Source organism: Vipera ursinii (assembly GCF_947247035.1).
Source record: "Vipera ursinii genome assembly, chromosome: 3".
Lineage (NCBI taxonomy): Eukaryota > Metazoa > Chordata > Lepidosauria > Squamata > Viperidae > Vipera > Vipera ursinii.
Genome location: NC_139516.1, coordinates 58,662,508 through 58,690,058, shown reverse-complemented (window position 1 = coordinate 58,690,058; position 27,551 = coordinate 58,662,508). Strand labels below are relative to the sequence as shown.

The following is a 27,551-nucleotide window of genomic DNA, read 5'->3' as shown; positions in this document are numbered from 1 at the left end:
CTAGAGGGCAGTCTTGCCCACACCACTTTATTGCCGTTGGTTTTACTCTGAAAATGTACAAGTGACAACACTAATGAAAAGAGACAGATGGAATGAAGGATGCAGCATATAGGATCTTTTTTTCCAAGACCCTCAAAAGATACAGCCTCCACCCGTTGCCACAAGAAACACTTTGGAGCAATTAATGCCTTTCTTCAAACTGCTATTTTTGCTGTTTTCAGAGTGGTGTTTACTAAGCAGCCGTGTGGAAAATACACATCCCAGGGCAGGGAAATGGATTTAAAAGTGTGGGAATGATCCATTATTCAATCAGTTTATACAATATCATTATCTTTCTCCCACAGGATGAATATTTTCTCCCACTTTTTTGGGCAATGGTGCAGTTACAGCCTTTTCCATAATTCTTGCAACTGTCCCTATAAAACAGGTCTTCAGTTTGTCCAAGCTGGGAAGTAAATTAGTTTTTCACTTCTTTGGGACATGACAATTATAGGAAAGGAAGAAAGACTGAACAGAGTTTGGTCAGCCCCAGGAAGAGCATATGAGACTCCAAATGAAGGAGTCACAAGTGAGACTCCAAATAAAGACCATAAATTCAGACTTGACCATTTAACCCAGGGGTCTTCAAACTTGGCCCTTTTATGACTTGTGGGCTTCAACTCCCCAAATTCCTCAGCCAGGCACATCATAAAAGGGCCAACTCATAAAAGGGCCAAGTTTGAAGACCCCTGATTTAATCTTTTGGTGCAAGAACAACCCCCCTTGTACTTTACAAACATCACATCAATAAACACTTATTCTACCCAGTTTAACAATGGTAATAATGTTCACTGTGATATTGCACTAAATAACAGCAGTAAATTCAGCTTAAGAAATATGCCTTTTCAGAGAAAAAAACCTCAGTCTCAAAACTCTTCTCATTCATTTAACATGAGCACACTTTTGCCATTTTCTCCTAAGCCTTTAGCTTGCCTTTTCTATTGTATTTAGCAAATGGATATTCATTAAATTAGTGATTCTACAGGCTACTTGGGACAAGATATTATATGAAGTATAATTAGCTGCCCATTTCTATTATGCTTTATTAAAACAGGCAACATCCAATAACTGGAGAAAAATCCAGTGAGGTGGTGGTGGTGGTGGGTTTTTTTCTTAATGATGAAATGTGTTTGTTCGGTGGATTTCACAACTGCCTGCTTCAACATCCTCTTGCACGGTTTCAGAGTGCTCCAGAAAACAGTGACTATCCAGAACAGGTTTAGGGAAGGGAATCGATGTGCAGAAGAAGCAACAACCTAAACCTACAGTTACAGTACACCACCAAACTTGATGTTCCATTTCATCTATGGTCTTTCATGATAAGAAACATTAGATACATATTTGCTTTTTTAAAAAAATATTTTAATAGCCGTTTGCTCCCGCTAATTTATTTGTTGGTTGGTCGTGGAGCTACTCTAGGGTGGCTTACAACAATGAAAAGGGGAAAAAATGAAAGGTGTGTAAAGAGAAGTAAAATAATAGAACAATAAAGTAAATAGTGACCCCCCAAAATGTCATTGTTTTAGTCTATTTTAGCCCTTGAAAAGCTGGAGTACTTCTCTCACTTTTTGCCAGCTTGCTATGTGCCTTGTTGATTGTGTTCATGTTACTACCTGCTCAAATGTTATGTTTTGGAGTACAGGTTTAAAGATATATATTAATGAGTACAGTTTATAATAATTTCCATGGATGCTGTTCAGCTATGGTTTAATGTTAAGCACAGACATGGTGCATATGTTATTTGATCAGGAAAGCTTATATCATCATTACACACACACACACACACACACACACACACACACACTACATATATTCTTCCATTCAATCATGACTGATTCTTGGAGACTGGATAAGTCCCTGCAGTTTTCTTGGCAAGGTTTTTCAGAAGTGGTTTGCCATTGTCTCCTTCTGAGGGCTGAGAGAGAGTGACTGGCCCAAGGTCACCTAGCTGGCTTTGTGTCTAACGTGGCACTAGGACTCACGGTCTCCTGGTTACTAGCCTGATGCCTTTAGCACTATACTAAATGGGCTCTCAATAATGTTTTTAAGGTGATTCAAAACTCTTTAGCTCAGTGGTTTGTTCATTTATATTTCCTTTGCTGGCACCAAATACAATGTGCTGCTTGAAACATACATTCTTATGTTTTTCTCTAATAGTAACTTTCATTATGGAAAGCAGCAGGTCTAGCCTATAGGACTCTTGAAAGATTTTATTGTTATATAATAATTTGTAGTGTGTAAAAGTGACTTACAAGCTTCAGGTTACTTGGAATATTGTATTTTGAAAGGTAAATTAAAAAGGGACTAGGATAGAGATGAGCTAAGTTTCCAAAGCTTTTAACAAATATTGGGAGATATGCTAACCCCACCCTTGGAACGTCGTAACATTCGGATGAAAACACTTAATGGTTTTATTTTGTAATAACAATTGCATCAGGATTAAAAAAGATTTGATGCCAATCGTGTAATAAGCCCCCAAAAGTAGCTAGAGAGAAGTTTACAGTCTTGTGGTTTTGAGGAGGGAGAAGAAGAGGAAAATGGTCCTGCAATATTTCAAGGAAATCATCCAAACATCCAAGCATTTGGTCCTCTTACTGATGTGGTGCCTGAGGTCCCAGGCCTTTTGTGACCATAGTTTTTATAAACTGACAAAGACGTCTCCGGTTATTCTTTATAATATAAGTCTTGCATCACTACCTTCTGCTTAAGATTGGATTTTTGAAGAAAATTGTAGTCTCCTTTTCTGCCTTTTGTTCCCATAATGAGATGATGGTTCTCTTCCACTTCCAAGGCTAAGCAGGCAGTAGATATTCGATAAATAATTGCTTCAATGTACTGGAGGACAATTTGCAAACAAAACCAATGCCTCTCACAACAAGGATGTGGTTATCTCCATATTTAGCAGCTACCGCAAGAGGATTCTCCTGACTTCTTGCCTTGCTCTTGACTCGATTTTATAAAATTACACTGCCTCTTGGCACTGTGCAAAATTGGGTAGGCAGGCTGTACTGTCTCTAAGAAAACCTACTTGTTCCCAAGTAAATCACATTCCTCACACAGATGGAACATTCTGTACAGCCCTGGCGCAATTCAGGGCTCTGGAATGGCACACTGGTTTGATAACTCCATTTCTTTTTCTAAGCATCCGTAGGAAGGAATAACTAGCAGTGCTGAAGTGAAAGCAGGGAAAGGAATGCATAATTCTTATTTCAATTGCTACTTTTCATTAGAAGCTTTTCATTGGTTGTGTTCCCATAACATGCCCAGGATCACTTTAGTTGGTTTCACAAGACACAGTGAACTTCAAACTAAGCACCTGGGATAAACTGGGGTTAGTTACTTTGCTAAAAGGTAAAGGTTCCCCCACACATGCGTGCTAGTTGTTTCCGACTCTAGGGGCCGGTGCTCATCTCCGTTTCAAAGCCGAAGAGCCAGCGCTTGTCCGAGGATGTCTCCGTGGTCATGTGGCCGGCATGACTGGACACCAAAGTCGCACGGAACGCTGTTACCTTCCCACCGGAGTGGTCCCTATTTTTCTACTTGCATTTTTACGTGCTTTCGAACTGCTAGGTTGGCAGAAGCTGGGACGAGTAACAGGCGCTCACTCTGTTACGCGGCACTTGGGATTCGACCCGCCAAACTGCCGACCTTCTGATTGAGAAGCTTGGCGTCCTAACCCACTGAGCCACCGCGTCGCTAATAGTTACTTTGCTACTCTCTTGTAAAATTCCACAGTGATGTGTAAGGTGCACTTGGGTTTAGAGGCTTTAGAGCTATAGAGATGGCTGTACAAGAATTATTTTAAAGGACTGCTTTAGAGGTTTGGAAGCTTGATGTATAATGAACACAAGGCAGGGAAACAGCTGTTGTAACATTACCTAAATAGCCAAATTGGAGCATTGTAACACTGAATAATTGAGTCCATTAAGAGAGATTTCCCCAAAGGTGCATTTTCAAAAGACAACTGGACTTTCTTTGTTTTTCCTTGAAGATGTTTCGCTTCTCATCCAGGAAGCTTATTCAGTTCTGACTGAATAAGGGATTAAGAAGGATGTGTTTTTCCCCTACCAGCCTGCATTAAACAGTTACTTCTGCCTCTTTTGGTACTGTCCACTGAAGCAGTAGGCGTGAGCTTAAATGGACTCCAGAAGATGGTAGAGGACAGGAAGGTCTGGAGGAACGTTGTCCATGGGGTCGCGATGGGTCAGACATGACTTCGCAGCTAACAACAACAAACTGCCTCTTACTTTTTATGTTCCTGCTTCCAAAAGAAACGATTTCTCAGACAAACAAACAGGATTTTGGCTTTTGTAAATTAAATTTTAGCTGCCTCAGAACTAACTGAACACACCCATCACTTCTTGCAAGCTGTAGAAAAACAGTAGCATTCTTCATTAGCTTGTACTTTCTAAATTCACTTACAAGAGCAGCCCTTCCCAAAATACATCATAATAACCCTAATAATTTACAAAGTTGTGGATCCCATAATTGGAAAGAAACTGTGTAATGCATTTTGTGGATTGCATAGTTTCTTTTCAATTATGGGGTCCATAATTTTGTAATTTTATGTCTGGGAATCCTAAAGAATGGAAACTGCTCAACTAGCGCTGCTTTAGAGTTTAGCATTAAATCTAGGTAAACATTTCTGGACTTTGCTGTCAGTTCTTATTTGCATTTCATCAATTCCCCTTGTGCTATGTGTTTAGAAATGCTATCTCGTTAGCAGACGTGCTTCATCCTTGTTAAATATGAGATTAACATAAATCACTAGTTTCAGCGACTCCCTAATCTTGGTCCTTGAAACTGGCAGGTAAATGCTGTGTACAGAAATCTTATGGATAAAGTTAAGACACAGTTCTGTCTCGCTGACCTTCCACCTCCGTCCAAGCTAAAGTTATGAGTCTTGTAGTGCAGGATTATTAGTGTGTGTGTGTGTGGGAAGGGAGGAGAGAAAGAAATATTGAACAATCAGAGCATGAGTCCTATGCTGAAGCTGGATACAATTCAGTTTCATTAAAGTGTTCAGTAATGTGGTGGAGGAGCACAGTAGCTAAGCCATTGCTGATTGGACCATCTTTGCTTTTAAACTGCCAGAGGCTGCTGGGAAAAGCTACAATACTGTGAGTTAAGGAGAAGGTGGGTGGAGGAGCACAGTAGCGGCCCGCGCACCTAACCGCGCGAATCATATAACAAAATCAAAAATAATGGTGGTACATTCAGGGCAAGTGCATCTGAGATTCCTTTCATGTCAGCATGTCTGGCTTAGTTCAGTGCAACACTTGGTTTGCAGCTGTCTTTTTCAGCACTTTTTTCAAACTGGGAAACTCTTATCTGTACACAAATCACTAGTCTACAAGGACAGATTATTCATCTAGGGCCTGTAATCTGTGCTCTTCAGGCAGAAATCATGTGTTCAGTTCAGCCCTCCTACTCTACTGAGCCTCCGAGCTATCAGCCCCCTATACCGCAAAGATCCTGCAGGAGAAGGGCAGTGTGGACAATTGTGGGATGTGGCAGGGTGAGAGCTGTGAACCATAAACCCAAAGCTTTAGCTGTGTCCCTGCATAACAGATACAGTGCCCTTCTTGACCTTAACAGGGACATTAAGGAAACAGGTCAAGGTAATTGTGATGATAACTCAAATAAGCAGGGGACCATGGTCCGAGATGAACTTGTTTTTGACAGGGAGAAGTGCAAATCAGGTATTACACATCAGTCATGCAAGAAAAGAAAGGTACCCAAAAAGAGAAGCCACCTTCTGGTTGTTGATTCAATTATAAGGGATGTAAATTTAGGAAAGGATACAGAGGTTTCAAAAGAGGTCAGGTGTCTTCCAGGTGCTACTGCCAGAAGTGTATTTTCAAAATAGTCAACAATGCCAGCAAAGACTGTGATGTGGATGCTATTGTACATCTTGGCACTAATGATCTGTTTCAAAAGGATGTACTCTCTGTGCAGAATGATTTCCAGAGCTTGGGGCAGGAACTCAGCAGAATAGGCTGTAGGCTTACTTTTTCAGAGGTCTTACCAGTGTATAAGGAGCAAAATGGAAAAGGCCAGTGTATAGCAGAATTTAATATGAGGCTAAAGGAGTGGTGTAAAGGAGAAGGCTTTGGTTATATTAGTCACGATGTCTGTAGCTGGTCCAATGAAAAAGATGTACAAAAGAGATGGTCTGCATCCATCCAAGAAAGGGACTGAGTTACTTGGCAATAAATTCACAGCTTTTCTGGAGGAATATTTAAACTAAACAATGGGGACAGTGAGTTAATTGATACAGAACATCCCTGTCCCCGGCAATCTAAGAAAATAGGGGAACTCAGGCACCACACAGGTTATGTAGCAAGTAAACACAGGGTCAGTCATAAAGGACTCAAATGTCTATACAGCAATGTGCAGAGTATGAACAGTAAGCAGGGTGAACTAGAAATTCAGGTAAATGAGGGCAGATATGATATTGTTGCCATTACGGAAACATGGTGGGACGAAACCCACAAATGGAACACACATCTAGAGGGATTTAAATTATTTAAAAGAAACAGACTAAACAAAAGAGGAGGTGGAGTTGCTCTATATATAAGAAATAATTTTATCTCTACAGAAATAGAGCACAACAATGATGAAAACTGTAAACTTGAATGCATTTGGGTCAATATAAAAGGGGGGGAAAATGACATTGCCATAGGTGTATACTATAGGCCGCCCAACCAAGCAGAGGAAATAGATGAACTTTTTGCTAGTCAGCTAACTAAGGTATGTAGGAAGCGCATCACAATAGTAATGGGGGACTTTAATTACCCTGATATCAACTGGGAGACAAACTCTGCACCAAGTGGAAGATCTAACAGATTCCTGACAAACCTAGCAGACAACTTTCTCTCCTGAAAAGTAGAGAAGGGAACTAGGGGATTAGCCATATTGGCTTTAATTCTCACTAACAGAGATGAAATGATAGAAAGTGTCGAAGCCACAGGAACCTTGGGGGGAAGTGATCGTGCAATATTGGAATTCAACATTCTGGAAACACAAGCAATAGAACATGGCCAAACTAGAGTCTTGGACTTTAAAAGAGCTAATTTCAATAAACTTAGAGGGACCTTGGGAATAATTCCATGGATAAGAATCCTAAAGGGGAAAACAACTCAAGAAGCTTGGGAAATTTTGAAAAGTGAGATAATAAAGGCCCAGTCTAGCACAATACCAATAAAGAAGGAAAATAACATCTCTCAAAAGAAACCAGCATGGCTGCATAAAGAACTCTCTGATATACTGAAAGATAAAAAGGACAAGTATAAGAAGTAGAAAGGGGCACATAACTAAGGCAGAATATCAGCAAACAGCCCGTGCCTGCAAAGATGAAGTGAGGGAAGCTAAGGCTCAAAAAGAACTAAGGCTTGCGACCAAAGTCAAAAATAACAAAAAAAGCTTCTTTCAACATATAAAAAACAGGAAAAAAGTTAAGGAAATGATTGGTCCCTTAGTGGGGGAAAGTGGCAAGAAGGTGACAAGCAACAGGGAGAAAGCAGAACTATTTAACTCATTTTTTGCATCTGTCTCTACACAAAGGGAAAAAACAGTTCAACCTACCAAAAACAGTGCCATAAAAAACAGAATAGAAACGCACGTTAAGATAGGCAAGAAAATGGTAAGTGAGCACCTGTCCAGCCTAGACGAGTTCAAATAACCAGGACTAGATGGATTACACCCCAAGGTTCTCAAGGAACTGGCAGACGTGATCTCAGAACCACTGAACTATATTTTTCAAAGATCCTGGAGCCCTGGGGAACTACCAGAGGACTGGAAGAGAGCTGATGTAGTTCCCATCTTCAAAAAAGGGAACAAAATAGATCCAGGAAACTACAGACCTATCAGCCTGACCTCAATACCTGGGAAGATTCTGGAAAAGATAATCAAACAACAAATCAGCGAACACCTTGATTCAAACAAAGTTATCACTAAAAGCCAACATGGGTTTGTCAAAAACAGATCATGCCAGACAAATCTTATTGCATTCTTTGACCAAGTGACAAAATTAGTGGACCAGAGGAATGCTGTAGATATAATTTAGTTGGACTTCAGTAAGGCATTTGACAAAGTAGAAAACAACCTACTACTTGATAAGATAGAAAAATGTGGGTTAGATAGCATCACCACCAGATGGATTCGTAACTGGCTGACAGGCCGTACTCAGCGTGTGGTCCTCAATGGAACTGCATCTACATGAAAGGAAGTGTGTAGTGGGGTGCCCCAGGGCCCTGTTCTGGACCCAGTGCTCTTCAACATCTTCATCAACGATTTGGATGAGGGGATAGATGGGGAACTCATCAAATTTGCAGATGACACCAAGCTGGCAGGAATAGCCAATACTCCAGAAGATAGGCTTAAGATACAGGAGGATCTGGACAGACTCGAACACTGGGCGCTATCTAACAAAATGAAATTCAATGGTGAAAAAAGTAAGGTTCTACATTTAGGCAGGAAAAATCAAATGCACAGGTATAATATAGGTGGTACCTTGCTCAATAGTAGCAACTGTGAGAGAGATCTCAGAGTCCTAGTGGACAAGCACTTAAATATGAGCCAGCAGTGTGCTGCAGCTGCCAAAAAAGCCAACACAGTGCTAGGCTACATTAACAGAGGGATAGAATCAAGATCACATGAAGTACTAATACCACTTTACAATGCTTTGGTAAGGCCACACCTGGAATACTGCATCCAGTTTTGGTCACCACGATGTAAAAAAGATGTCGAGACTCTAGAAAGAGTACATGTCGGGCCGAGCACGCCCGACATTCGGACGGGCCGCGGCCGCGGGGTGACTCACCGCGTCGCCAGACTCACGCAGAGCGCTCCATTAGGCCCCGAAGCCTCCCGCCGGCGCCCGTCATCTCCCGGAGGGCCAGGACGGCGTTCGGCCCTCCCCAGCGCTCTGGCGACCGCGGCAACCCTCCAAGCCCCGAAGCTTCCCGCCGGCGCCCGTCGACCCGCGGCAACCCACCAAGCCCCGGAGCCTCCCGCCGGCACCCGTCGACCCGCGGCAACCCACCAGGCCCCAAGACTTCCCGCCGCCGGCCGTCGACCCGCAGCAACCCACCGGGCCCCAAAGCTACCTGCCGTCGCCCGTCGTCTCCTGGAGAGCCGGGTCTGCACGCGGTCCTCCCCAGCGACCCGGTAACCGCACGGAGCGACTCACCGGGCCGCGAGGTCGTTCGCAGGCTCCCTCGCCTCTTCTCCATGCTGCCGGGTTCCAGAGACGATTGGCCACGCCCACGCCATTCCGACAGATCGGGGAATGGGCCAGCAAGAAGAACGGTGCAGCAGCGGGCCGCCTCCCAGCTGGGGAGGCCGCGGACCAGCCAGTCGGGCTACAGGGACTGCTTACGGGCCGGGAAGGGGCCGTGCGAAGGACTGGGTGGTGGCTGCCCGGCGCTTGAGCCGCGGGACAGGAATGGGTGCTTGGGCGGGTCAGGGAGTGACAGAGACAACCGGCGGGTCGGGAGGGGGTTTAGCGAGCAGCTCACGGCGGTCTGGGGTGGTGAGGGGAATGAAGAGTCATGGCAGGAACCTGGGGGAAAAGAGGGAGGCTTAGGCTGGGGGGTAACTTACCGACTGCGTTGGTGGTGGGACGGGAGCCAAAAGGAGGGGACCATGGGAGGCGGGGTTTAAGTAGGGTGGGGGCGTGGTGGTGCAAAGTAGGGTGTGGTGGTGGGAGTCGGCCTTGCCGGCTATTTAACCAGCGTTGACTGTGCTGTAAAGTCAACGCTGACTTCATTTGTCTTTGAGCGAACGTTTATGTGGATAATAAACACGGCTTAGAAGAACCAGCTCCCGTTCCGGTTTCACTCCTTGGGTGCTTCGTCGGACGGGGTCTGAAAGTAAGTCAGCGTTCCTTTTTCTTTCTTTGCGGGGAGTTTTTTCCTCGGAAGTTTGCTATGGCAGAAGGCACGGAGGATGCTGCACCACTGGCCGAGGAGCAGCAGGAGGAGGCTGGAGCAGCGGCTGGGCTCTTGGAGTCGGTGGAGGTGGGGGAGGAGGCATTGCCCTCGGTGCGGCGGAAGGAAAAACCCCCTCCACTCGAAGGCCCTGGTCCGAGGCCTCAGGAGGCTGCAGTGCGGGGTCGCAGCAGCGATCGGTGGACCTATTCCGAGGGGGATCAGCGAGGACCCGACCAAGGCTTGATGAACCGGCCTAAAGGTGCGTCTACTGAGTGGAGGGAGCGGTGTTTCATGGAGGACAGCGGTGAAGAATGGAGTTACTCCACCGTTCCGGGCAACCGTACTATGGAGGTTCTCAGAGAGCGGTTCGGGGAAGTGAGGGGTCGGGAGCCTGGGCTTTGGTCTGTGCCAGATGAGGCTGACCAGGGGCAGTGGTCCCTCCCAGGTGGCCTTGCTCGGCGGCCTAGCCCACCCCGCTTCCGTATGGACAGCCCAAGGTACCAGGGGTCAGCTCGCCAGCCTGAGGTTCCCAGAGGTCCCGGGGTTTCGGCTCCCACTACGGCGGTACCAAGCGGCACGACTCCCTGGGACAGCGTAACCGGAAGACCAAGACAGCGGCCGTTACGACCAGATGGGGGGGTTCCGGCCCTGGGGATGCCGCTGGGTCCTTGGGGCCAAGGGCTGGCGTGGGGTCCTCCGCCCCTGGCCGTGGTCTATGATGGTCATCCAGACCGCCTGGCAATGTTTCTGGGGCAGGTGATCAATCACATGGACCAATACGGCCCGGCCTATACGTCCCAGTGGGCGATGGTAGTGGCTGTCACAGCGTGTCTACAAGGAGAGGCTGCGGCCTGGGCGGCTGATCTATACGGCGACCATGCCCGTGAGCTCGGGGACCTTGGTCTTTTCCTGGACGCTTTACGGGCCCGTTTTGAGGATATCTCTCGGGTGCTTCGTGCCGAGGCCGAAGTGCTGGATCTGCGCCAACAAGGAAGACCGGCAGTACGCTACGTTGGGGAGTTCCGGAAGGTGGCCGGGAGGCTGCGGTCATGGCCTGAACGCCTTCTTGTGCACCACTTTAAGGCCGGACTGGATAGTGCTTTACGACGAGCTTGTGTGGTAAGAGGGGTTCCGGCCCGACTGCAGGACTGGTTCCGGGTGGCCATTGAGCTGGACATCGGTTTGCAGGACAATCGAGGAAGGTCAGAGGGGGTGACCGGGGCCCGGCGGCTGGCTGAAAGGGTGAGAGTGGAGGAGCGGCCCGGCTTGCCGGTGACCAAGGCCAACCCTGTACCACCACCACGTCCTGGTATTAGGTGTTTCCGATGTGACCAGCCGGGTCACCGGGCGGCTGAATGCCCGCTCCCGCCAGCCCGGATGGTTCCTCCAGCAACTTCGACACGGGCTTTGCCTGCTAGGAAGACCTCGGAGCGGTCCCGAACTGCATACCAAGCCGCAGACGACAGCCGTCGGGACACGACACCTCCTTTGGCAACCGGGCCCGTAACTACCCAGACCGTGCCAACGGAAGACCTTGAGGATTTGGAGCGGGAGGATGATCCGATGGTAAGCGCTCCGGTGTGCCCTTTTGTGTTTCCCGTGGTGTTGGTGAGCCCCGTGTCCGGGCAAAGGCGGGCGGTTAAGGCTTTGGTTGATTCGGGGAGCACTCGGTGTCTTATCAACCGAAAAACAGTGGCTGAGGTGGGTATCCGGTTGCAACGACTGGTAACCCCTCTGCGTTTCCAACAAGTGGATGGGTCGCTCCTTGGGGGGGCTCCTATCACCCACGTCACCGAACCTGTCCGGCTGGAATTGGGGGCCCACTGGGAAGTTTTGCGGTTTGTTGTGGTGCCCTCTATGACTGAAGCTCTCATTCTGGGCCTTACGTGGCTTGATAAATGGGGCCCCACGATTTGGTGGGAGGGGGGTAGTCGCCATCTTCGGGTGGGTCTGGGCCCCGAGCCCCCTCTCCACCATTCCTTTCTGGGGCCGGAGGACACAGGGACGCGGGAGAAGGCTTGTGGGGTCACGGGTGATTCAAAGGTGCATGTACCCCGGGACTACGCGGATTTAATGGACGTCTTCGATGAGCGGGAGTGCGATTCGTTACCACCCCATTGGCCGACAGATTGTGCTATTGAGTTCGAACCTGGGGCCAGACTACCTAAGCCCCGTATGTACGCCATGTCTCCAAAAGAGATGCAGGAGTTAAGGCGGTACATAGATAAGAACTTGGAAAGAGGATTTATTCAACCAGCACGGTCCCGGGTGGCGGCGCCAGTTCTTTTTCGTGAAAAGAAGGATGGGGGCTTGCGCTTATGTGTGGACTACCGGGGGGTTAATGCGGTGTGCGTGGAGCACCTCTATCCCCTTCCTTTGATGAAGGACATGCTGGCCCAGTTGGCGACAGGCCGGGTATTCACTAAGTTGGATCTCAGGGAAGCCTATTACCGGGTGAGGATCAAAGCTGGGGATGAATGGAAGACCGCGTTTAATTGTCCTCTTGGCAGTTTCCAGTTCCGAGTGATGCCGTTTGGCCTACAGGGGGCTCCCGCTGTGTTCATGCAATTGATCAATCAGGTCCTGCATGAGTTCCTGTATCAGGGTGTTTTGGTATACTTGGACGACATCCTGATTTACTCGGACACGTTGGAGGAGCACGTGCTTCTTGTGCGGCAGGTGTTGTCAAGACTGCTGGAAGCGCAGCTCTATGTTAAATTGTCCAAGTGCGAGTTCCATAAGGCCCAGCTGGACTACCTTGGGTATCGTATATCGGCAGCGGGGGTGGAGATGGACCCCAAAAAAGTACAAGCCATTCAACAGTGGCAGGCTCCGCAGACCCGGCGACAGTTGCAGAGTTTCCTTGGCTTTGCCAACTTTTATAGACAATTCATCCCACGTTTCGCAGCTATCGCCCTGCCGTTAACAGATCTACTGCGCACACGACAGTTGAAGACACGCCCGCGTCCGGGGTTGAAATTGGAGTGGTCCACCGCGTGTCAGCGGGCGTTCGAGGAATTGAAGTCCCTCTTTGCTAAAGAGCCCGTTTTGAGACATCCCGACCCCAAGCTGGCTTATGTCGTACAGGCGGATGCGAGCGATGTTGCTCTTGGGGCCGTCCTCCTACAGCGGAACAGTGCCGGGGTCCTGCAGCCGTGTGCTTATGCCTCTAAGAAACTGACTCCCACCGAGCGGGCCTGGGCGGTGTGGGAGAAGGAGGCTTATGCGGTCCGTTGGGCTTTGGAAACCTGGCGACATCTTCTGGAGGGGGCCTCCCGTCCGTTCGAACTGTGGACGGACCATAAAAACCTGGAAGCCCTACAAACCCCTCGTCGCTTGTCGCCTAAACATGTCCGATGGGCCTTATACTTCCGTCGTTTCCGTTTTGTGCTGAAGTATGTGCCGGGGGGTCGGAACTTTCTGGCAGATGCCTTGTCACGCATGCCTCAGTATGACAGCAAGAGGGAGGAGGTGGTGCAGGCACTCATCCCGACACTGGCAACCGAGGGGGTTGGATCGGAGAGTGCTGGACAGGTATCGGAGGAGAATTTGAACCAGGCCATCCAAAGGACCTTGCAGGAGGACGCCTGGTTGCGGGCTAATCCGGGACTATTGACTATGCGGGACGGATTAGCGTGGCATGGAACACGACTGTACGTGCCCGAAACCGTGCGGCCACGCGTTCTGCATGGGTGTCACGACGCCAAACAGGCGGGACATTTCGGGTTTGTGAAAACCTTACACCTGGCACGTCGTCAATTCTGGTGGCCTCGCATGAAGAGCGACATCGAGCAGTACGTACGGCGTTGCCATGTTTGTGCCACCACAAAGCCCCAAGTTGGGAAGCCCTTGGGGTTGTTGCAACAGGTAGCTGACCCAACCCGGCCTTGGCAGGACATCGCCATGGATTTCGTAGTGGACCTCCCAGAGAGTAAGGGTCACACCGTTATCTGGACAGTAGTTGACCTGTTCTCGAAACAGGCACACTTTGTCCCGTGTAGGGGGTTACCATCAGCCCGTCGTCTAGCTTGGATGTTCCTCACGCACGTATATCGACTGCATGGAGTGCCGCGGCGTGTGATTTCGGATAGAGGGGTGCAATTCACAGCCCGGTTTTGGAGAGAGTTCCTGCGTCGTATCGGCTCGTCCCAGGGATTGAGTACCGCCTATCATCCCAGTACCAACGGGGCTGCAGAACGAGCCAACGCTGCTGTAGAACGCTATTTGCGGAGCTATGTTTCTTTCCGGCAGACGGACTGGGTAGACCTGATAGCGCTTGCTGAAGTCGCATACAATAACGCAGTGCACAGCAGTACTGGCTTCTCTCCATATCGAGTGGTCACTGGTCACGAGTTCGTTCCTTTCAGTGAATGCCCTCAGGAGGAGGCGACTCCGTGCTCCCCGCTTGACTGGATGCATCAAATCACGGCTGCCTGGGGGGCGGCGAAGGAAGAGTTGGAGCGGTCCGCCATGGCGACTAAAGCACAGGCGGACAAGAAACGGAAACCCTTCGCTACACCGCGGGTGGGGGACCTGGTGTACTTGTCCACCAAGTATATACGGTTACAGGTCCCGTGCCGTAAGCTAGGACCCAAATACCTCGGGCCGTTCCGGGTGGTGCAGGTGGTAAACCCGGTGACGGTGCGGCTACAGTTGCCTAAGTTTTTGGGTAAGATCCACCCGGTGTTCCATAGTAGCCTGCTGAAACCTGCTCCAGCGGCTACCGCGGCAACAGGGGAGGGGGGTCCCGGGCCAGTCCACGCCGACCAATATGAGGTGCAAGAGGTCTTGGACTCCAGAGTACGGAGGGGCGCCCTACAATACCTCCTTCGGTGGAAGGGGTACCCGGTGGAGGAGGCAACGTGGGTGTCGCGGGAGGACGTCCATGCTCCCCGTTTGATCCGGGCGTTCCACCGAGCCCACCCTGGCAGGCCGGGGGGTGGGGGTTCTGGGGGTGTGTGCACAGTGAATGATGCTATAACCCTGTTTTCTACATCTGCAGGAGGACCCTTGGTAGGGGGGGCGGCATGTCGGGCCGAGCACGCCCGACATTCGGACGGGCCGCGGCCGCGGGGTGACTCACCGCGTCGCCAGACTCACGCAGAGCGCTCCATTAGGCCCCGAAGCCTCCCGCCGGCGCCCGTCATCTCCCGGAGGGCCAGGACGGCGTTCGGCCCTCCCCAGCGCTCTGGCGACCGCGGCAACCCTCCAAGCCCCGAAGCTTCCCGCCGGCGCCCGTCGACCCGCGGCAACCCACCAAGCCCCGGAGCCTCCCGCCGGCGCCCGTCGACCCGCGGCAACCCACCAGGCCCCAAGACTTCCCGCCGCCGGCCGTCGACCCGCAGCAACCCACCGGGCCCCAAAGCTACCTGCCGTCGCCCGTCGTCTCCTGGAGAGCCGGGTCTGCACGCGGTCCTCCCCAGCGACCCGGTAACCGCACGGAGCGACTCACCGGGCCGCGAGGTCGTTCGCAGGCTCCCTCGCCTCTTCTCCATGCTGCCGGGTTCCAGAGACGATTGGCCACGCCCACGCCATTCCGACAGATCGGGGAATGGGCCAGCAAGAAGAACGGTGCAGCAGCAGGCCGCCTCCCAGCTGGGGAGGCCGCGGACCAGCCAGTCGGGCTACAGGGACTGCTTACGGGCCGGGAAGGGGCCGTGCGAAGGACTGGGTGGTGGCTGCCCGGCGCTTGAGCCGCGGGACAGGAATGGGTGCTTGGGCGGGTCAGGGAGTGACAGAGACAACCGGCGGGTCGGGAGGGGGTTTAGCGAGCAGCTCACGGCGGTCTGGGGTGGTGAGGGGAATGAAGAGTCATGGCAGGAACCTGGGGGAAAAGAGGGAGGCTTAGGCTGGGGGGTAACTTACCGACTGCGTTGGTGGTGGGACGGGAGCCAAAAGGAGGGGACCATGGGAGGCGGGGTTTAAGTAGGGTGGGGGCGTGGTGGTGCAAAGTAGGGTGTGGTGGTGGGAGTCGGCCTTGCCGGCTATTTAACCAGCGTTGACTGTGCTGTAAAGTCAACGCTGACTTCATTTGTCTTTGAGCGAACGTTTATGTGGATAATAAACACGGCTTAGAAGAACCAGCTCCCGTTCCGGTTTCACTCCTTGGGTGCTTCGTCGGACGGGGTCTGAAAGTACAGAGAAGAGCAACAAAGATGATTGGGGGACTGGAGGCTAAAACTTATAGGGAACGGTTGCTGGAATTGGGTATGTGTAGTTTAACGAAGAGAAGGGTGAGGGGTGACATGATAGCAGTGTTCCAATATCTCAGGGGCTGCCACAAAGAAGAGGGAGTCAAGCTATTCTCCAAAGCACCTGAAAGCAGGACAAGAAGCAACGGATGGAAACTAGTCAAGGAGAGAAGCAACCTAGAACTAAGGAGAAACTTCCTGACAGTTAGAACAATTAGCCAGTGGAACAACCTGCCTCCAGAAGTGGTGAATGCTCAAACCCTGGAAGTTTTTAAGAAGAGACTGGCCAGCCATTTGCCTGAAATGGTATAGGGTTTCCTGCCTGAGCAGGGGGTTGGACTAGATGACCTCCAAGGTCCCTTCCAACTTATTATTATTGTTATTATTATTAATGCTCTCCGCTGATAATTACAGATGATCTCTCATAGTGACAGAGGAAGCTGGGTGGACCTCTTCAGATCTTTGATGACACAATAACCTCTAAAGCAGGGCTTTTCAACCTTTTCACAGATTGCACCACTTTTAGGATACGGCAATATTCGAGTACCACCAGACCCCACCCCTCAAAAAGGAAAAAAGCGATAAAGTACAGGTAGCCCTCAACTTACAACAGTTCGCTTAGTGACTGTTACAACGGCACTGAAAAAAAGGGACTTATGACCATTTTCCACACTTATGACTGTTGCAGCCTCCCCAGGATCATGTCATTAAAATTCAGACAACTGCTTGGCAACTGACTCGAATTTATGATGGCCGCAGGGCTTCAGGGTCACAGGATCCACTTTTGCAAACTTCTGACAAGCAAAGTCAATGGGGAAGCCAGATTCGCTTAACAACCGTGTTACTAACTGAACAACTGCAGTGATTCGCTTAACAAAGGTGTCAAGAAAAGTTGTAAAATGGGACAAAACTCATTTAGCAAAGTTTTCACTTAGCAAGATAAATTTTGGTCTCAATTGTAGTTGTAGGACGGTTGATGACTATTTGTGCACCCACTTACCACACTTTTAATGGGAAACTTTTGCCTGTTTCTCCGACATTAATCTTTGCCCTGTTCTATTGCTTTCTCTCCCTCTGCTTGTCTCAAAAAAGCCTCTTTTCCCCTCTGTTTCTCTTTCTCCATCCCCTTCTCTTTCCCCGTCAGGTTTTTTTTTCTCTCCCTCTCCCGCCAAAACCTCCTCCTTTTATATCACCTCTTCTCTCCCCCCCACTCCTCCTTTTCTCCTCAGTGCAATGCCAGCTGATTCCTCTTCCCCAGGCTGCACACTGGTCTCAGAAGCACCAATCAGCTGGTGCCGCACTCCAATCAGCCGGAGGCTTGTGGCGATCCTGGGCGCTCAGCAGAGCCCTGGCAACACCACAGCTCCAACTGACTCACCTCTAGGCCTCTGCAGCACTGCCGCTGCTTGAGCTCAACCCCCCCACTACACTTTTACACTTTTTCTTACACTTTTTTAAAACAGTGCTTTTCAACCTGTCGTACACCTACCACCTGCCAGATGCTGTAGTATCACCAGTGGTACACGTACCTGGTGCTTTTTTTGTAAAAGAAAAAGGTGCCGGAACTCACACATGTCATACAACCCGCCTTGCCTATCCTACAAGGTTCCATCCAAAAAAGGTGCCGGAACGCCGTTCTGAGCGTTCTATGACAAAAAAAAGCCCTGCACGTACCATGGGTTGAAAAGCCCTGCCCTAAAGTCTTTCTGATATTGGCCAATAGTCTCTCTTGAATTTGTTCGACTGGTGCTCATATCAAAGTCTTTTGAAACTTTCCTTTTGCTTATAAACAACCAGCCATTCTTCAGGAAGTCACTGTGTTCTCCTTATCACTGTCCTAACATCTCTCAGCCTTCCTAGCAATTTCCAGCTGACCTCATTAGTGCCTCCCTTTACAACATTATAATGACTTTTGCTGATTCCCACACATTTTCCATTCATACTATGAAATGTATTCTTTGCACTGAAGTTGTTCTAGAAACAATGTACTGTATAATTCAGTAATATAGAAGTTATGTTAGTAAGAAGCAGTGCACATCTGCATTTACAGGAATTAGCCATACCATATGGTTGATTCTCAACATATGCATAAAAGGCCTCAAGACACTTTTGACACAGGTTGTTGCTAATCCAACAACTATATTGAAGATTGAGTGACTGGAGCGTTAGAGTTGAGGTTTTAGCATCTGATAGAAGCAGACTGTTTTGATTTCAAAGAAGAAGCAGCTCAGTCCCAAGAAACAGAAATCTATGTATCAATTCTGCCTTTGACAAATATGCCTCACCGCTCACATTCCAAGTTCCTACACTGCAGGAAATATGCGATTGCTGGATGATAACTCATGATAGCTTAAGTGGGGCAGAAATCAAGTTTTGGAGAGCTGCTGGATAATATTTTTTTTTATTGAAAAGTTTTAACATACAATTTTTCTTTAAGAATCCCCCCTCCCCCTCCCTCCTCCCTCCCCCCCTCCCTCTCCCCCCTCCCCCCCCACTTCCCAGAGCTAAATACAAGGTATATATATAAAAAAACAATCATAAACAACCATATACTAACAACCATAAACTCTAAAATCCATCACTCTCTAGCTTATATAAGATAAGACAAACCTTAGTAATATTAAATATATATAAAAAAACTAAAGTAGAAAAAGAAAAAAAGAAAGAAGACTTATTCAAATGCTACATGAAACTTCTTAACCCTATACTTGTTCTGGATAAACTCAATCCATTTTCTCCATTCCATAATATAACGTTCTTGCGAGTGATCTTTCAAATAGGCCGAAATCTTCGCCATCTCTGCCAGGTCGGAGACCTTTAAAGTCCACTCTTCTATGGTCTGCAGTTCCTCTTTCTTCCAATACTGACCTATCAAAAGTCTTGCTGCCGTAATTAAATTTAAAATCAACTTAGTGTCCAGAACCGTAGCATCCGTAATTATTCCCAACAAAAAGAGTTGCGGACAAAACTTTATCCTTTGCTTAAAAATCTTCTGCATATTCCACCAAATTTTTATCCAAAAAACCTTGATCTTTTTACAAGTCCACCATACATGAAAATATGTTGCATCTTCATCTCCACATCTCCAGCATTTTGGCTGATAATTCGGATACATACTTGCAAGCTTTTTAGGATCTAAATGCCATCTATAAAACATTTTATAAAAGTTCTCTCTTAAGTTTTGAGCTTGTGTAAATTTTACATTCCTCACCCAAATCTTTTCCCACGTGTCCATTGTGATAACTTCCTGGATGTTTTGGGCCCATTTTATCATACAATCCTTAACGAGTTCTGTTTCTGAATCAATCTCTATCAATGCAAGATATATCCGTTTAATATGTGCTGGTCCCTGATTTCTAATTTGCTTCATCAGATTTTCATCAGTCATTGTAAAACCATTTTTCTGATCTTCTTTCCACCTGGCCCGTAGCTGAGTATATTGAAACCAATTTTGAACAATCTTCTCGTCTCGCAAGAGACTATATGGCTTCAAACACCAAACATTTCTTTCCAAGCTTAAAATCTCCTTGTACGTAGTCACATCATGTTTGAAACCAGCATGTATATTTTCTATTGCGTGTTTTGGAATTGCCCACAATGGTATCTTACAATCTAACTTATGTCTGTACTTCTTCCAAACTCTCAGCAAAGCCTGTCTTAAAATATGCACTCTAAACACATTATCTACCTTCTTATCATACAACAAATATGCATGCCAGCCAAACAGCAAGTCGTGGCCCTCAAGATTTAATAATCTCTCTTGTGTCAAATTAATCCAATCACTTATACCTGCTAACCCAGCAGCTTCATAATATAATTTAAAGTTAGGCATTTTAAGACCACCCCTTTCACGAGTATCCTGCATAATCTTAAGTTTAACTCGTGGCCTTTTCCCTGCCCAAACAAATTTATTGATACCTCTCTGCCATTCCTCCAAATTGGAATCTTTCTTAAGAACCGGTATCATTTGAAATAAAAATAAAAATTTAGGCAGGACATTCATTTTTACTGCTGCTATTCGCCCCAACAAAGACAATTGCAGTTTTTCCCAACTCTCCATTTCTTTTTGGATTTTTCCCCATAATTTTTCATAGTTATTTTTATATAATTTTGTATTAGAGGGTGACAAAAACACCCCGAAATATTTAACCCTTTTGACAATCTCAAATCCAGTTAACCCTTCTAAAAGGGCCTTTTGCGATGCTGTCATGTTTTTAGCCAAAAATTTTAGTTTTCTGTACATTAACTTTAAATCCAGAAACCTTCCCATATTGCATTATTATCTCCATCAGGTCCACAACAGAGTTCTCCGGCTGGGTCACTGTAACAACCAGATCGTCTGCGAACGCTCTCAATCTATAATCCTGATCTCTAATCTGTATACCCTTAATTCTTTCCGAATTACGTATTTTTACCAATAATATCTCCAATGTTAACACAAATAACAAGGGCGATAACGGACACCCTTGCCTTGTGCCCTTCTCAATATTACATACTTCTGTCAGACTATTGTTAACTATTATTCGGGCTGTTTGTTTTTGATATAATGCCCTGATTGGTTGCAAAAATTTATCCCCAAAATTTATTTTGTCTAAAACTTTCATCAAAAATTGCCAATTCAATTGATCAAAAGCTTTTTCAGCGTCTAAAAAAATTAGCGCCGCAGGGATCTGGTTGTTCCTTTCCAAAAATTCCAACACATCTACTATATGCCTCACATTATTTTTCATTTGCCTACCACTAATAAACCCAGTTTGATCCCCATGAATCACCCGTTGCAGAACCCTCATCAATCTATTAGCCAACACCTTAGCAAATATCTTATAGTCTGTATTTAATAGTGATATCGGTCTATAGTTTTTTACTTGAGTAGCATCTTGGTCTTCCTTCGGAATCAAAGAGATAAAAGCAGTTCTCCAAGATGGAGGCACCTTTCCCCCTCGCTGGATTGTCTGGAACAGTTCCTTTAACGGTTTAACCATCTCTAATTGTAAATTTTTATAGTAGGCCGCCGTCAAACCATCTGTACCTGGCGCTTTATCTACCTTCAGTTCCTTAATTACTGTAAGTATTTCTTCTTCTGTAATCAGTTGATTAATCTCCTCTTTTTGTACTTGTGTAAGCACCGGGATGCTAGCATTCTCCAAATATTCATCAATGTCTTTTTCATTAATCTTCTCCTTAGCATATAATTTAGAATAAAAATCCACAAAGGCTTTCTTAATAAAAACCTGTTGAAACACCATTTTTCCCTTGTGTTCAATTTTGTCTATATTAGAAGCCCTCTGCTTTTTCCTTAGTCTATAAGCTAGCCATCTACCTGGCTTATTAGCATTGCAAAAAGTATTATGCCTGGCAGCTGCTGGAGAATATTAATTGGCGAATTCTAACGGGATTCAGAATTAATGCTTGGTAGTGTAAGTACTCTTTGTGAACTGCACTAACTTATATCAATTAAGGAAGTCTTGCTCAAAAAGAGACCTTTTGGACTGAAGCAACAAGTCAACCGAGAAACAATAAATTAGCAAAAGCAAGAAGCCAATCATTTCCTAAAGAGCCTAAAATGAGATGTTAACTCTTCTTGCTCCTAAATTGCTTGGCTTGCTGATCAGCAGTTGGAGGTCATCAGCTTTTACCTTTTGCAACAGAAGGGGAATTTTTATCTCAAAAGAGTTCTGTGGAAACAGCCTCTTCTGTTTTGGTGATTTTGTTTTTAATGGTGTGCTTGTTTTCGTTTTATCTTGTTTTGCCTTGTGTAGATAAGAGAAATGTACAGTTGGTGGATTGCCTTCTTTCTGAAAAAGAGGAAGGGGACCACCACCCAGCTGAAGGCCTGCCTAACAGCCAAGATGGGAAAGAAAAAGAACTAAAACACATCAAGGAAGCCCTCAGAACTTGTGGCTATCACAAGTGGGCCAATCCCAAGAAAGACCCAGCAGAAGCTCCTCCATAACAGACAAAGAAGAAACAATAAACAAAGCAATGTTGCCATTCCATACATTGCAGGAATATCAGAAAAGCTCAGGACGATCTTCAGCCAACACAACATACATGCACACTTCAAGCCCAAGAATACATTAAGGCAAAAGCTTGTCCATCCCAAGGATAAAACACCCAGACACAAACTGAGCAATGTGGTATATGCAGTACAATGCAGGGAGCCATGTGCAGATCTGTACATTGAGGTAACAAAACAATCACTTCATAAACATATGGCGTCACATAGGAGAAGAAACCCATCAGGACAAGATTCAGCAGTCCATCTTCATTTAACCACTCTTTCGAAGACAGCAAATCCACATTTTGGGCAGAGAGGACCACTGGTTTGAAAGAGGGGTCAAGGAGGCCATCTATGTCAAAACTGAACAGCCCTCTCTCAAGACAGGGGAAGGGATACGACATCATCTATCTTCAGTCTACAACACAATCCTTTCAACGGTTCCAAGAAGATTCCACATCCATTTGCACTACTCAGGTGACCCTGACAACACAGATAAACCTCCAGGTGGCATCAACGACTCTCTAAAAGAATGCAAATGACCAGCCATCTGCAAGAAATATAAATCCTTCCATTCCCCACCATCCAGTCAGCACTGAAAAAGCTTCCCGGATGAGAAGCAAAATGTCTTCAAAGAAAAACAAGGCAATCCAGTTGCCTCATGAAAAAGCATCTTTGAGATAAGAAGAAGGGAGGCTTGTTTCACTCCAGGGAAGTCAATCACAGGGAGAGAAAAAGGACCACATCTTCTCTTTTAGGTTGCCTCCACGATCCCTTGGCCAAAATCGACAAGTGCTTTTATGAATAACAGTGAAGCAAATTCTTCTTTCCAGTTGCTGAAATGTTTATCTTCCTGCAGAAAAGGCAGTAGCTTCATCCTCAGGATGCTTTGACATTTCTGTGGGTGGGGTTAGTTTGCTGGCAAAGGCTGCTGATGGGTTGTTTTTTTTGTTTTTGTTTTTTTGCCATTGTGAACTTCTGAATGCTGCTCTTCTCTGTATTAAGTTTTTCTCCATCATTCTGCTACCTCCCATGTCATCCTTCTTCCTGATCTGCTTTCCCTTGAAATTTATTTGAAGCAGAGGAAACCAGTGCTACAAAGCATTGAAGAAACTGTTTTATAATGAGAGACTACGCCCTTACTTCCTTCAACTTTACAACTCAGGAAAGTAATGTCAGCATGGGAAAAAAAAGTTTAACCTGTTTTTTCTCTCTCTTCTCCCCCACTGCCCTCCCAAAATGTATTAGAATGCCAGGAACTTGTGATGTATTAGGATATGAAATAGACAATGTGTATTAGGTAGAGTTTAGCCACTTAACTTTTCTGTGTATGTTAGACGTTACAATCTTTGGTGTAATAAAATAAGAGAAATTTGGGTTGTGAATACCATTTGGGATGTTAAAGGTTAAATACTATAATTAATATCAAAATTAGATAAAATTTAATAACAGGACATGGATATATTTCATTGAAACTGGACTGATAAATTTTTTCTTTAACTGACCATGCTATTCTTAGAAATTCGTTAGTTTAAACACGTTGCATTGAATGTTAAGAAAAATAGAGAAGGATGTTATGACAATGTAACCCAAACTATGTATTGAAAACTGTTATTCAATTGATGATTACCCAGGTACCATGATGCTTTCTAAACATATAGTCTTTAAATTGGAAAACCAATAAAACTTGTTTTTTTTAAAAAAAAAGAATGCCAGGAAGATGTTCCTAAATATCGCAATATTCAACACCCCTAAATAATAAATATTTTGTCTGATTACACCTGGAACAAGTCTATGTTATTGGGGCTATCAATGGGCAAGAAATAAATATACCATTTCCTTTTGATAGCTAAAGTTTAAGCTCTGTGTTATAGAGTTATCAAACCTTATAGAACTGCAACTTTCTATTGGGCCTTGCAACAGGAAAAGTGAGGAGCAGATCCAGGATAATGGTTGACAGTGTTCTCATTCTCCCTGTGCAAGGCTGATCAAGCTTTCCCCACAACCCCCCAAAAACCTGACTTTATTGATGGTCTTTCCAGTTACAATGTATGGCTATGAAAGTTGGACCATAAGAAAGGCCTTTGAACTATGGTGCTGGAGAAGACTCCTGCAAGTCCCTTGGACTGCAAGGCAATCAAACCGGTCAGTCCTAGAGGAGATCAACCCTGACTGCTCTTTAGAAGGCCAGATCCTGAAGTTGAAACTCAAATACTTTGGCCACCTAATGATAAGGAAGGACTCACTGGAGAAGAGCCTAATGCTGGGAATTGAGGGCAAGAGAAGAAGGGGACGACAGAGAATGAGGTGGCTGGATGGAGTCACTGAAGCAGTAGGTGTGAGCCTAAATGTACTCCAGAAGATGGTAGAAGACAGGAAGGCCTGGAGGAACATTGTCCATGGGGTCATGATGGGTTGAACACAACTTCGCAGCTAACAACAACAATAACAATTGATGCTCTTAGCCCATAGTTTGAGAACTCTTGTTTAATGTGATGTAGCAGGTAGGAGCATGGTGGCTCTCATGGTTAGGATGCTGGGTAGGATGTTAGCAAGCCTGCATGCAAGATCTGAGTGTAGGTGTGGGGAGGGGTGGAGCTCCCGTCCTTTGCTCTAGCTCCTGGCAGGGACATGAAAGGAGAGGAAGTAAAGGCAATATGGCCCTAAGGAAAAGATAAAATATAAAATCTTTTTATATTTTAGAATAAAATGTTAAATGCTATTTACTCTATACAGGTCTCCATTGGTGCTCCCCTTCAGCATTTTGCCAGGTGAAGAGCAAAATAGTCACTGCATGTCCACACCCCATCATGTAACACATATTAAGAAGATACAAAGGGCCAATTCCATCTTCCTTCACAGATGCAAATCTTTATACTGTATAATGTTGTAGTAATCACACGTTGAACCTTTTTGAGCCAGGATATGATTTTTAGAGTAACATTTTTTTGTTTCCCACAGTGGGAAGGCTGCAGCTTAATGACCAGAACAGGTTTTACATGAATGTTCAATATATATATGATCTCCTTGTCAGTATTCTATCTTAGGATCTGAATAAATGGCTACTAAATTATTCAGATTCCAGACCCATTCTGGTATCCTTCAGATTTAGTAGACAACTTACATCATCCAGAGGCAGCATGGCCTGCTACTTAGAGATGAGAGGAATTGCCCAATTTATCTGATAAGGACCAGGTTGGGGAACTCTGATGTACACAATACTGACACATGCCCCAAATCTGACTTCTCTTTGGGAGAATTTCTTAGTAACATAGGCATGTATGTAGAACCAGAAAAAAAAACCCTATATAATTTTAGGAGGCAGACCTAGCAACGATTTCCATAGAATCCATATTAAATTCATTGATACTTATTCTTGAGAAGATAGGTCTACAACCACAGTGTGAATTAAAATAGCTTAAATTACCCAGAACCTCCCATTTTTAAAAGAACTCAGGAAAGGTGTCAAGGCTGGCATCAGTGGATACTTTCCAAAGCTATTATTCCAGCAGAGGAGAACCTGCTATTTAACAACCATGATCCACTGGTGTCTTTTACCAGCTGATCTGCCCCGCCCTGCCCATGTGTACGTAGTCTGGGTGTTTGAAATCAGCCAACTGAGCAAGGAGTGCACAAAGATCTTTAGCCTGCAAAATAAAGATTTGACAATGAGTGGTCAGTCATTGTATTTTCTCCTATTCTCCTACATTCGTTTCCCACCTGTTCTTGTGCTCTTTAGCCAAACTTCTTCTCTCCCAACATTGCAGGGGCGGAAAGGGGGGGTTGTTTGTTTAATAGAGAAAACCTCCTCCTGGCACTTTTCCGCTGAAAAGCTATCTCTTTATCTGTAACTTATGAAGAGTGGTAAGTGATGTGGTGCAGTAGAATTTCAGTTTCCTTGCTGATCTTCACAATAATGTGGCCTTTAAACTTCCTTTTAATCTGGAGCCAAGAAATACAAAATGAAACAAAAGCTGAGACTGGGTGTTGTGTGTGTGTGTGTGTGTGTGTAAGGCAGAGAGAGGGAGAGGGAGAGAACACTTCCCAGGGATCTTCCCAAGCGCTGGGGGTTTTGCACAAGAGTGTAAGAGGCGTAGCTGGGGGAGGGTGAAAGAACTGATGTGTTGCAGCAAGGACAGCTGTAGCCCTCTAGACACAATCAGGATATGACATCACCTAGGGGGAGGCCAAAAAAAGAAAGCAGAGTGTATTTAATGAAAAGCTCAGCAAGGATTTTGTAAATGAAAATACTAAATGTCCGAGCTCTGAACACATCTGTAGTTTTAAAGAATTTCAGGAATTTCTTTTGGACATTTCTGGCATAACATACAGAAGGAGGACATTTATCTTTGGATCGTCTGTGGAGTTTTGGGTAAGTGTTTTCTGTAAAGAGTTGCTTTTACAAAGAACTTTTTATCAAAGGAGGACAAGTTAACTCCTACTGTGGATCTTTCTTTTGAATTGATGTTGTTTGCAGCATAGCTGTGGCACACTTGCAGTTTTGAAGTCCACCTTAAAATATACACCAGGCTAAATTTCTGATCTTTTCCACTCTTAGTACTCTATAAGCTAACTGCTATGGATCTGGACAAGTTCTACCTTGGGTTAGAAGAAAACTCTAGAGGAGTGACTGGATTGTACTAAAACCTTTCCAAATCTTTGGGATGCCCAAGTCCTAATAGTCTCCTATGGTCAGATTAGCAATTTTGAGTAGAGCACAAAATATTGGCTGTTTTTCAGATCTGTTAGGTGCTTCTTGGATGCCCCTTGGCAAAAGAGCTACAAGCTTCCAAACAGACTGAATCATTATAGAACTGAGCAAGCTGAAAATGAGCATCTGTGTGTTTGATACAGAGAATAGCTTAATTAGAATAATGCCCTGTCTGTTTCTAGGTGTGTAAAGGAACCGTTTACAGTTCCCTGGGAAAGCACTTGGGCACATTGTTATACTGTAGAATCTGCCAGCTAAAGCTTTAGAGTGTTTCCAATAAACAATTATCTTTAACAGTGGTCCAAGACAGTCAGTGCATTCTTTCATTTTGATCATCTCGTCTTTCTCCTCCCCTTCTTTCAATATTTCCCTTTCTGGAGAAATTCCGTGAAGGAAGAAAAGTTGGAATAGAAGTAGAATCTCTTGTCCGCTACCAGTTTTTAGTACCACACTGGAAACTCTGCTTATTTGGAAGTAAACTCTACTGCTATAAGGGGATTTTCTTCTGAACATGTATGCAGAGACTATATTGCAAAAGAATTTGTATTCCCTACAGAGGGGAGGGCATTCTATGCCTCTGCTCCCCCCCCCAACATTTTCCACCATAACTGGGTAATCATTACAGCTGGCGAAATCAGTCCAATTAAGTGGAATGTGTCTATGGATACCATTAGTTG

The 27,551-nt window shown here is 45.9% G+C and overlaps 2 protein-coding genes across 2 annotated transcripts in view; both read left to right on the top strand.

Moving 5' to 3' along the window:
- ATPAF1 (ATP synthase mitochondrial F1 complex assembly factor 1) overlaps positions 1 to 23,931 on the top strand; it is a 39,144-nt gene extending 15,213 nt beyond the window's left edge. The window contains exon 10 of the mRNA XM_083357827.1: positions 21,925 to 23,931. Coding sequence (XP_083213953.1) covers position 21,925 — 1 coding nt within the window. The 3' untranslated portion in view covers positions 21,926 to 23,931. The remainder of the gene's footprint in view (positions 1 to 21,924) is intronic.
- Positions 23,932 to 26,412: 2,481 nt separating this feature from the next.
- Positions 26,413 to 27,551, top strand: part of MOB3C (MOB kinase activator 3C) — a gene marked incomplete at its 3' end in the record, with an annotated part of 33,698 nt that continues 32,559 nt past the window's right edge. Inside the window, exon 1 of the mRNA XM_083359629.1 lies at positions 26,413 to 26,535. The remainder of the gene's footprint in view (positions 26,536 to 27,551) is intronic.